The following is a 12,240-nucleotide window of genomic DNA, read 5'->3' as shown; positions in this document are numbered from 1 at the left end:
TGACATGCACCCTTTGCACTTCGTTCACTATAGGGGAGCACCACAATTTAACACCTATTGTAACCATCTTGACTAGACTGGTATTAGTAATGAAGTTTTTAGGACGTAATACTGTACCAGTTTAGAATTGTAGACTAGTGTATGTACTTAATAGTCTAGTTTATCAGTGGAGCTGTATGAATTGTCTTCAGGATCAACTTTCCTATCATTCTGCTAGACAGCTTTCAACACCTATTCAGTTCTAATCTGACATTCTCCTTAAAGGCCCATGAATCAATCCCAGGTTCTTGCATATTAAGTACTATTTTATCGACAGAACTGCAAAGATCATTACATTGGATCATTCATTCTTTTGTCATGGACCAAGAGTTTGAAGTATTAAACCAGCTCTGCGAAACAACTGTTTTTCACTGATAAATTTTAATCATAATCGATCTAAAACTAGTTCTTGAAATTGCTACTAGTGCCATACAGTGCTGTGTCACTTACATATATAGAACCACACATATAAATATGTACTAGTGACATACAGTGCTGTGTCACTTACATATATAGAACCACACATATAAATATGTATTATTACACTGTGATGTGCAACTTTCTATTGTATTCACTATTCAATATGTTAATTCTGTTCTGTTAATTCAAATATTAAATTAAAAATGTTTATGATGACGGATGGTGTCTCAGAAGTTTGTTTTTTTAATGCATGAGAAAATGGGTCAAAGACAAATTTGAAAAGAACATTTGAATACATGTAAAATGCATTCATAGGAAATGGTGCTTGTAAGATGAAATACAAAAAGTATTTATAATATCATAATTTATCAGACTGATATCCATGAATTATTAATTTCATATACAAGAAGTCCATGGTGATAGTTTAAACAAATTTAAGTTGACAAGTTTGTCAGTATTATACCAAGATATAAATACTTTTCTTCCTCCAGCCGGAAAAATAGTCATGACCTGTAGGATTGTCACTACTTGTCTATCAACTCATAGTTACAAAGACCCCCTTAGGTGATTTGTATTTTCCTTGGTTGAACAGAGAAAATATTGGGATGACATCTAATTATTTATCACCAGTAAACAGTTTATTGTAGGATTATACACATGACTAGAATGTCTAGAATAAAAAAAAAATCAGTAATCTTTTAATAAAATAATTTATAAATCATCAAAATACCAATTAAAATTGTTCAGAGGTGTTAATATACTATAAAGGGGGACCAAAAAAATCAAACGGATCCAATTTATGCCAAAAAAAGACACTGATACAAATATAAACAACTGATGAAAAAAAGTAGACAACTCATTTCAAAATGAAATTATTAGTCATAGACTTGCATGAAAATATGAGTCTTGAGGTTTGTTTTAAAGTGTCAATTGAATTACAGTAAAACATCAATTATCCAAATGTCGAATATCTGAATTGATCGGTCATCCGAACTGACTACGTGTCCCCCGAAAAAATCTATTGTTCTGATGTCAAAGTAATGTTTCGGTAAAAATGTGAAGTTTGATGAATGACGATCGACATGTGAATGAGCGCGGGTTGTCTTGTACATGTAAATGTCTCAGTTCACCTAATCTAGTTTGAGGTTTTATTTTATTAGCAAATGAGATAAATTTACATCATAATCGCCAAGTTTTGGTTATCTCTTTCTAAATTTATACTTTACAAGAGCAAATATTGCAAAACAACAAGGTTATTGAAATATTGTCTTTTTATCAGCAAAATACCAAAGTGTAAGAAAACAAACACACAAAGTAGATCACTAGGTGTTCTTGGTAAAAACATTCCACAGGTGGTCGCAGCATGTACAGACAAGGCTGCTTGACTCAGAACATCTTTGTGTGTACCAATGTAGCTTTTAAAGCTTTCAAGACAACAGTTTCAAATCTGTAAGTGAAATCTTGGGTGACCACAATGTGTTGCATGATGTGTGAAAGAACCACCTTTTTGCAAAATTTCATTTCCATTGAAAAACTTAGTTAATGATCACTTAAAAATCATCCTAGCGAGGAAAAAAATTGAGAAAAAAGAACAGACTTTGCAAATTGAACGTGCGCTATAGCCAGCAATACATTATCTCAAACACAGTACAGGGATTAAGTTTCAAAAAGTGTGAACCGAAAATTATTTTCTGTTTCTTATTACCCAACTAACCCAAATATCCAGCTCAAAATAAAAAAATATTTTTATTTTCACCCATCCTTATCATTTTGCATAAAAGCACCCTCTGTGGCAAGAATAAGTAAGTGTTGATTTCATCTACCAGTCATGATGGTGACACTCTACTTGTTCATTAACAAAGCATTTCTTTCATGATAAAGTTATTCAAATGGGGGGGGGGGGGGCTGAGGACATACCAATTGTGTCACTGAGAGAAGCTTGGAAAGGGCGTGTTACCAGGAATCCAATGGTAAGAACATATGATATAGAGGAGGAAAAGGAGAAGCAAAAAAACATGAAGATTTTTTTTTTTTTTTTTTTTTTGAAATTGTCTGACAGACCCCTTGCCATGAAAATGTACTGAGAAACATAAAAAAAATAGGGTCGGCCAAATAATAAATAACGTAGCCAAGGCAACTCAAGAACAAGGTCATTGTTGTTATATGGCATCTAGACTACGGTATATAGTACAACAAAAAAGTTCCAAAATTGATAAATGTCATTAATGTTTACAAATGATACTCGTTTTTTCAAAAATTTCTTTCCATATTTTTCTTCCACATTCTATCCATGTAATTAGACTGAGTTCATTAATTAGTTGTCAAGTTCTTGGTTTGACAATAACTATTATTATATCTTTTCTGTTGTTTTATCTGGAACAAAGACTAAGTTTTTGGCATGAATATCAATCATTGTTATTTGTATGATAATATAACTAAACATTTCAGGGGGTGGCTTCCCAGAGGCTCTATGATGCTTGTAAGCTTTAATGGAGATCCTGAGTTCCCAATGGTCTAATAGATAGACATGTAGGTAGGTAGGTAGGTAGGTAGGTAGGTAGGTAGGTAGGTAGGTAGGTTGGTAGGTAGGTAGGTAGGTAGGTAGGTAGGTAGGTAGGTAGGTAGGTAGATAGATAGATAGATAGATAGATAGATAGATAGATAGATAGATAGATAGATAGATAGATAGATAGATAGATAGATAGATAGATAGATTGATTGATTGATTGATTGATTGATTGATTGATAGATAGATAGATACTAGTAGATAGATGGATTGATTGATTGATTGATTGATTGATTGATAGATAGATACTAGTAGATTGATTGATTGATTGATTGATTGATACATAGATGCTAGTAGGTAGATAGATAGATAGATAGCTTGCTTGATTGCTTGCTTGCTTGCTTGATTGATTGATAGATAGATAGATAGATAGATAGATAGATAGATAGATAGATAGATAGATAGATAGATAGATAGATAGACAGACAGACAGACAGACAGACAGACAGACAGACAGACAGATAGATAGATAGATAGATAGATAGATAGATAGATAGATAGATAGATAGATAGATAGATAGATAGATAGATAGATAGATAGATAGATAGATAGATAGATAGATAGATAGATAGATAGATAGATAGATAGATAGGGAATAGATTAATAAATAAATAAACAGATTTAAAAGAAAGACAAACTGAAAGAAAGAAATTTAAAATAAGTAATAAATGAAATATATAAATGTGATGCGATGTATTCAGTCAGAATACACAGACAAAACAGATGAAAACAGTGGACATGAAATATGGTAAATGAAACGATAGTTTGAAAAATTAGAGTCCACTTCTTCTAATTTTAATATAACATATATTATGTAATGGTCCTCCTCTATAAAGTAAGCTAGCTGTCTCAGTGACTGCGGTTTCAGATTTTGATGACGTAAAGACCTCGTAAATATATAACGCGCACTTTGATTGGCTTGTAGTACAAGCATCGCTGTTTCGTACGTACGTACGTGCGTTGGGATTTCCGGTTTCCCCTGTATGTAGCTGAGGTCTTCGTCGAAGATGGAAGGTGTGTTCGACTATAAGCCATCCGATGAAGAAGACTTTTACAAGATATTAGGTTGTGATGAGTTGTCAGCGGTATGTAATGTTATTTTCACTCGCTATCAATGATAGCGTGTGACGGATACATCGTTTTCAGCCACCATGAACCAGTGTTTGAAATCACGAACTATGTGCCAGTTTGCTGCAGAGGGAATCCCCTCAAGGCTCAAGTTGGTCTCGTCAGTAACTTTGTCACGGTGTGACGGGAGCGGAACAGGGTTATCTGGTGGGGATTCGTGGATGTGGGTGGCGGTGGTCAATGATGCTATGTTCTATGCAGTCTAATCGCAACTTTTAATAAATACGCCGATACGGTAATTATGCCCTAAATGCCACTTGTTGTATTTAGTAATTAGTACTCTCGGCAAGGAGATCTCGAGGCAGATTTCAGGTGACGGTGTTCGTCTTGTACAGACAAATGGGAAAAATATGTTCTGATATTAAGTGGAATATCGACATTGTTTAATCTCAACAGTAACAAAGTGTAAAAGGGAAAGGCCAATCATTACACTTTTTAACTTAGCTGAGAAATCTGTTGTATTATAATTACTGTTCTTTCTGTGTTCTACTTCTAGACAGAGCAGATAAATGCTGAATACAGGGTGAGAGTACGGGAGGTACATCCAGATAAAAACCAAGACAGTCCAGAAGCAGGTAAACACATCACACTGCAGACGATATATTTCCTGAATCCTGTAAAAATTGTCTAATTATTTTACAAACATACAAATCTATATTGTTGAAGTGCATTAAATATCTATCATTATGTTCACTTGGATGAATTGGTAAGGATGTAAATACTTTAGGATAAGTTATAGTGAACACATATTGCCTGGCCATGAGGGCTATAGCACCCGTTTATTACACCCGAGGGACTGTGAGTTACCAGAATCACATGCTATTTCCCGAGGCCAACGGCCGAGGGAAATAGCATGTGATTCTGGTAACTCACAGTCACGAGGGGGTAATGAACGGGTGCTATAGCCCGAATATAGGCCAGGCAATATGTGTTTTATAATATACCTCATGCTGTGAACTCGCGGTGGCAGACGACATCGTCAGAAGCTGCCATTTTGACCTGCTGTGAACGCGCGGTGGTCACGTGACTATGTAAAAATTGATGGGACTATTCCCCAAGGGAAGTAGTCATTCTATTTTCCTATCACGTGACTGATTCTAGCGAATCATGGCACAGCATTATCACTAGGTATATTATAATGTATCCTAATGTTTTGTCCAACCCATATCTCACCCAACCCATATCTCATCAACCCATATCTCACCCGACCCATATCTCACCCAACCCATATCTCACCCGACCCATATCTCACCCAACCCATATCTCACCCGACCCATATCTCATCCAACCCATATCTCACCCAACCCATATCTCACCCGACCCATATATCATCCAACCCATATCTCACCCAACCCATATCTCACCCGACCCATATCTCACCCGACCCATATCTCACCCAACCCATATCTCATCCAACCCATATCTCATCCAACCCATGTCTCACCCAACCCATCTCATCCAACCCATGTCTCATCCAACCCATATCTCACCCAACCCATGTCTCATCCAACCCATATCTCATCCAACCCATATCTCACCCATCCCATATCTCACCCAACCCATATCTCACCCAACCCATATCTCATCCAACCCATATCTCACCCAACCCATATCTCACCCAACCCATATCTCACCCAACCCATATCTCATCCAACCCATATCTCACCCATCCCATATCTCACCCAACCCATATCTCACCCAACCCATATCTCATCCAACCCATGTCTCATCCAACCCATGTCTCATCCAACCCATATCTCATCCAACCCATATCTCACCCAACCCATATCTCACCCACCCTATATCTCACCCAACTCATATCACATCCAAACCATATCTCACCCAACCCATATTTCACTCAACCCATATCTCACCCAACCCATATCTCACCCAACCCATATCTCACCAACCCATATCTCACCCAACCCATATCTCACCAAACCCATATCCCACCCAACCCATATCTTATCCAACCCATATCTCACCCATCCCATATCTCACCCAACCCATATCTCACCCAACCCATATCTCATCCAACCCATATCTCACCCAACCCATATCTCACCCAACCCATATCTCACCCAACCCATGCCTCATCCAACCCATGTCTCATCAACCCATATCTCATCCAACCCATATCTCACCCAACCCATATCTCACCCACCCTATAGCTCACCCAACTCATATCACATCCAAACCATATCTCACCCACCCTATAGCTCACCCAACTCATATCACATCCAAACCATATCTCACCCAACCCATATTTCACTCAACCCATATCTCACCAACCCATATCCAACCCAATCCATATCTCACCCAACCCATATCTCATCCAACCCATATCTCATCCAACCCATATCTCACCAACCCATATCCCACCCAATCCATATCCCACCCAACCCATATCTCATCTAACCCATATCTCATCCAACCCATGTCCCACCCAACCCATATCTCATCCAGCCCATATCACACCCAACCCATATCTCACCCAACCCATATCACACCCAACCCATATCTCACCCAACCCATATCTCACCCAACCCATATCCCACCCAACCCATATCTCACCCAACCCATATCTCACCAAACCCATATCCCACCCAACCCATATCCCGCCCAACCCATATCTCGCCCAACCCATATCTCACCCAACCCATATCTCATCCAACCCATATCTCATCCAGCCCATATCACACCCAACCCATATCTCACCCAACCCATGTCACACCCAACCCATATCCCACCCAACCCATATCTCATCCAACCCATATCTCACCCAACCCATATCTCACCAACCCATATCCCACCCAATCCATATCTCACCAACCCATATCTCACCAACCCATATCCCACCCAACCCATATCACACCCAACCCATATCTCACCCAACCCATATCCCACCCAACCCATATCTCACCCAACCCATATCTCACCCAAACCATATCTCACCCAACCCATATTTCACCCAACCCATATCTCACCCAACCTATATCACATCCAAACCATATTTCACCCAACCCATATCTCACCCAACCCATATCTCACCCAACCCATATCACACCCAACCCATATCACACCCAACCCATATCACACCCAACCCATGCCTCATCCATTTCTTTAACATCAGTTCTTTGGACTTCATATATCAGGTGCATATTCACAAATTAGTTCCTTACATGCAGTAACAAACTTTTTACACATTTTGAAGTTTTTGATCTTCATCTATGTTCTTTCACATTGTATTTTATTGAAAATCATAAGTACCCATTTCTCATCCATAAATATCATTTTTAACATGATTTCCATGGTTTTCAATCGCACATCAATTCAGATTCACAATTGATATACATGTATCAGTATTCCTCTCTCTCTCTCTATAGAAAGAAAGTTTCATCTACTACAAAAAGCACGAGATACACTAGTGAATGAAGAGAGTAGAAAGCTATACGATGCTTGGCGTCATAGTGGTCTGTCTGTGCCATATGAACAATGGTTACATCTTAAGAAACATGTCCATGTGGTGAGTAACATTAAGAGATGAATTCATTTGTTCAAAGTCAGTTTTCAGCTACTCACAGTCAGTAGCCACAAGTTGAATTGTGGCTGTATGCTTAGAATAGGTGTTGAAATTCAAGCTACCCACAGTCAGCAGCCACAACATTGCCAAAACTGTGTGAAGGGACAGCAATTTTATAAACACACCAACCTGAAATAAACTACAAGACTATCAATCTGGACAGGTGAAATGTTGCCTGTAAGTATAATTAGAATCCATTGCTTTGTATCAAGAATGACATATTTCTATTTTTTTATCAACAGTGATGAATGTAAGATATGAGCAATTGTCAGATATTGTTGAAGTCATTGAAATCTGGGATAAATACGTTGTATAAAATTTACATTTGTAGCAGACTTCAATGACTTCAGTGGTAATAATATCTTACAATCAAAAGACTTCAAACAATACTTAGGCCAAATAAAAAAGTTATTTGGTTCAGGTTATCCGACCCCACCTAGTTTTTCACGCCGACCCTAAACTTTTTTTACGTATTCGAGAAAGATAATAATGAAATTGCGAAAATCCTGAAGTCTCGCAAGAAATAGTGGGTGCGGAAATTGACGTCAACCTAAAAAGACAATATAAACCTATTCTATCTGTAATGGCTGTACATCTGATAGAAAGAAATAAACAACACAGAGACCATTTGGAAAACAATGGAAAACCTGAAATAGACACTCACCCATGAAAAATATACAAGACAATAAAATAAAAAATCTACCTACCCAACTATTTTAACATTGAATGTAATCGGAACCACGCATTTTTTTTGTTTACACCTTATAGGAAATGATTGTCAAACTGTAAGGTATATTTTGTCACTCTGCCCTCAGTGGTGAGAAAGGGAGAGGGATTGGCCAAAACAGTCTGTCTTACTGACTAATAGTTCCTGTGATGAATAACAATTTGAAATGTCATTTTATCTTTTAGTCCACACTGTGTGCTAAACATCACATGTTAGTTTTTCACATTACAATGTTTTCATTTACAGTCCATGCACTGGGCAACAAAACCTAGAAAGGAACCAATGCTTGAACATTATCCCTCAGAGTCAAGTGACATAATCCAAGACACAACCCAGACAGTACCCGGTGACGGAGAGGCTGGGGCATCAAGTAGTACTCAGATTGATGGGAGAGGCAACAGTACTGGAGGTGAGAGTCAACAAACTATGTACTCTGTTTCTAAGCAACTAAAGTAATAATTAATTTCTTGGGATATTACCTGAAGTTGGCTTTGTTTGTCTCAGGCTTGAAATCAAATTTGTTTTGATAATTTAAAAATTGTAATAAAATAGTGTAAGCTATGGGAGTCCAGGATGATTTTGGCCACTGACTTGACCTGAAGAGGGTAAATTTTAATCTGAATACATTGATGTCAAGCCCTTATTTGACAACCATAGCATTGGAAAGTACTGATATCATTCTAGTTAGGATCATTACTAGTCTGTAAGGTCCGACATGACAGGGCGCCCTCACAGTCATCATAGTAGTAAACAACACATGCATATCACTGTAAACAAGTGAAGTCCTTTCATTAATTTGAAGTTAATTTAATTTGGTTTCAGGTTCATCAGCTAATTGGGGATGGAGAAATGATTCCTGGTCATCAGATTCTCCCAGTGAAACTCTACGTAAATTCCGGAACTATGAAATTTGAGACAGGATAGTACATAAAGTACTATTTTCCATGGATTCCTAAAATAGTTTGAACTTGAATGCTATTCACAATCATTCCAGTGCCAAAAAACATTGCTCAGTACAACCTGCAAAACACAACAGAAAACTGTCCAAAATGTTGCTTATTTGTAAGTATGTTGACTGCAGTGTTGTGATGTAAAAAGTAGAGATTTTGTCACAGTTAGAAAGCCGAGTAAATATAATGTTATCTTAGTTATTTGTAAGTAACTCAGTATAACGATATGATAACTAGTCTGTAAATACATACAATGTACATACAGTGTTATTATTATGACTATAGTGCAATATACTCATAGTAGATACAGTAACATAGGTAGAGTTACGTCAATATACTCGTAGTAGATACAGTAACATAGGTAAAGTTACATCAATATACTCGTAGTAGATACAGTAACATAGGTAGAGTTACGTCAATATACTCGTAGTAGATACAGTAACATAGGTAGAGTTACATCAATATACTCGTAGTAGATACAGTAACATATGTAGAGTTACATTTGTAAAGATTCAACTGTTGTGGTAGACGTAGGAGAAGTGACCTTAAAAATGAGGTCTCTTCTATTCAGAGTTGCCCAATAAAATGAATGGGAATGAAGGCCGATATGTGCTTCCAAAGATCTATGAGAGTATTTTCTGTGATCAGTTGATGTTATCCAGATACAATAATAAACAGTGCTATATATAATAGATAAACAAAACTGACAGTTTGCTGTCAAAATCTCTCAACTTATCAAATTATGTTGTGCACATTTGTTAAACCATGTTTCAATCCCAGGTCATCGTATTAGTGTTATCTTAGTATGGATTACATAGGATTACTCTTTTATTTTGGACCAAGTTTTTCTACAGCTGTCAAACAATTGTTTTTCACAGCTAAATTTTAACCCTAATCTGAAGTATGGTAGGTCTTTAAATTTCTACTTTGTCATTGGTAGAGTATATGTGTGTAGTTAACCATTACTCTCTAGCATAGCCTAGCTCTCCTTTCAAAAAACAATCTTGCCAATCTATTATTTTACCATTTTTTTACTGCCACAATGCCAGCATTTTATCAGTGTTTTTTTAAAGTACATAGCAAATTATTTTGTGTACTGTGTATATAGTTATTTATTTAGTTACTAAGTGATCAGCCATTGCACACTGCTAACCATTATGTACATTTTAATATTTTAATTTATGTAGACCTGATATAAGAAATACTAACAAGAATTAGATTTCTTTGGGTAACCATGGCAAAGAACAAAACATAACAACAGTCTCTCTCTATCTATGATAGAGGGACTGTGACATAACATACAAGAAGAATGTTCATAGACTCTGGGTGCATAGTACCAAATGAAAATTCTCACTGACTTCTTTAGCATCGTCAGGTTTTTTACCCTGATGATATGAAGAAAACTTCAGCAAAAACTTGGGATTTACCTCTAAAAGTTTTTTTTGACTCAAAGAGTAGAAATTTCAATTTGATAAAACCTAACATATAGTGAAGATATTGTAACTTTACAATGAATACAAAGTAACTTGTTGACTTCAGTAAACTCTTAGTAAATACCTCTAGATGAATGTTGTTGGTTGATGTGTCCTCAAAGTAAGAATATAATCAAAATGTAGCTTTATTGTGGTGTTACTAGACATGACAAGTGCAGACTGTATGTATGTATGTATGTATGTATGTATGTATGTATGTATGTATGTGTGTGTGTGTATTTTTGTATGTGTGTATGTATATGTATGTATGTATGTATGTGTATGTATGTATGTATGTGTGTGTGTGTATGTATGTATGTATGTATGTATGTATGTATGTATGTATGTATGTATTAGTGTGTATGTATGTATGTATGTATGTATGTATGTACAGTATGTGTGTATGTATGTATGTATGTATGTATGTATGTATGTCTATCTGTCTGTCTGTCTGTATGTATGTATGTATGTACAGTATGTATGTATGTATGTATGTATGTATGTATATATGTATGTATGTATGTATGTATGTATGTATGTATGTATGTATGTATGTGTGTATGTATGTATGTATGTATGTATGTATGTATGTATGTATGTATGTATGTATGTGTGTGTGTGTATATGTATGTATGTATGTATGTATGTATGTATGTATGATTTAATACAGATGCTATAATTAGCAGTGCAGTGCCTTGAATCTGTACATGACTATAAAGTGACCTTACCTTGTTGCTTTGTATACATGTACTAACTCTGTACTGTCTCATTGCTGTTATGAATGTAGTTTATAGATTGAGTACAGATACTGTAACCATGGTAACTTGTGGTTCAGGGCCTTGGCTTCCAGTCTTTACTCACAGTATCAATATGTCGTTGTTATCCTAGTAAACATTTCAACACTTGTAGGGTATGCACAACTAAGAATTCAAGTGGCAGCTTTTCCGTTGCTGAATATGCTAATTATATCTGGTGGGAAATTTGAATATATGATGTGATCTTTGCATATCTGATGACAAATGTCCGATGAGCTTTGTGTACAATATGGCGATGTACACAAAGCAGGGAAATGTGCCACAAGATTTTAGATCAACAGATAGACGTGTTACGTCAGTAATGGACTTTCAAAATATTGCATAACTCAAGCAATAAACACATTTTGGTTGCAATAAACACATTTTGATTTCCATAACAACAAAGTGGAGAGATGAGTTTGTAGTATTTATTTATAGAATCAGTGAAGAGTTGTGTATATATATTTTATGTACAGTTTTGTATTGTAAATATGTTTTATGAAAGCATTAAATCATATATTCATGTAACAGCAATATTTTGATGTTATTGTCATAGTTTG

At 36.3% G+C, this 12,240-nt stretch overlaps 1 protein-coding gene across 1 annotated transcript; it reads left to right on the top strand.

Annotated features, from left to right (window-relative positions):
* Window positions 1–3,974: 3,974 nt before the first annotated feature.
* LOC144452206 (dnaJ homolog subfamily C member 12-like) lies at window positions 3,975–11,056 on the top strand. The gene is made up of 5 exons (XM_078143256.1): window positions 3,975–4,111; window positions 4,651–4,729; window positions 7,541–7,680; window positions 8,711–8,873; window positions 9,287–11,056. The coding sequence occupies exons 1-5, from the start codon at window positions 4,034–4,036 to the stop codon at window positions 9,376–9,378; spliced, it is 552 nt and encodes a 183-aa protein (XP_077999382.1). The 5' UTR covers window positions 3,975–4,033; the 3' UTR covers window positions 9,379–11,056.
* Window positions 11,057–12,240: the final 1,184 nt, after the last annotated feature.

Source organism: Glandiceps talaboti, chromosome 22 (assembly GCF_964340395.1).
Source record: "Glandiceps talaboti chromosome 22, keGlaTala1.1, whole genome shotgun sequence".
In the NCBI taxonomy this organism is placed as follows: Eukaryota; Metazoa; Hemichordata; class Enteropneusta; family Spengelidae; genus Glandiceps; species Glandiceps talaboti.
Note: the sequence above shows the minus strand (reverse complement) of the source record. Positions and strands in the feature narration are given on the sequence as shown.

Coding starts and splice junctions, on each gene's coding strand:
- LOC144452206 (XM_078143256.1), top strand. CDS start 4,034: ATGGAAGGTGTGTTCGACTATAAGCCATCCGATGAAGAAGACTTTTAC. Junction 4,112..4,650: donor GTTGTGATGAGTTGTCAGCG/GTATGTAATGTT, acceptor TTCTACTTCTAG/ACAGAGCAGATAAATGCTGA. Junction 8,874..9,286: donor GAGAGGCAACAGTACTGGAG/GTGAGAGTCAAC, acceptor ATTTGGTTTCAG/GTTCATCAGCTAATTGGGGA.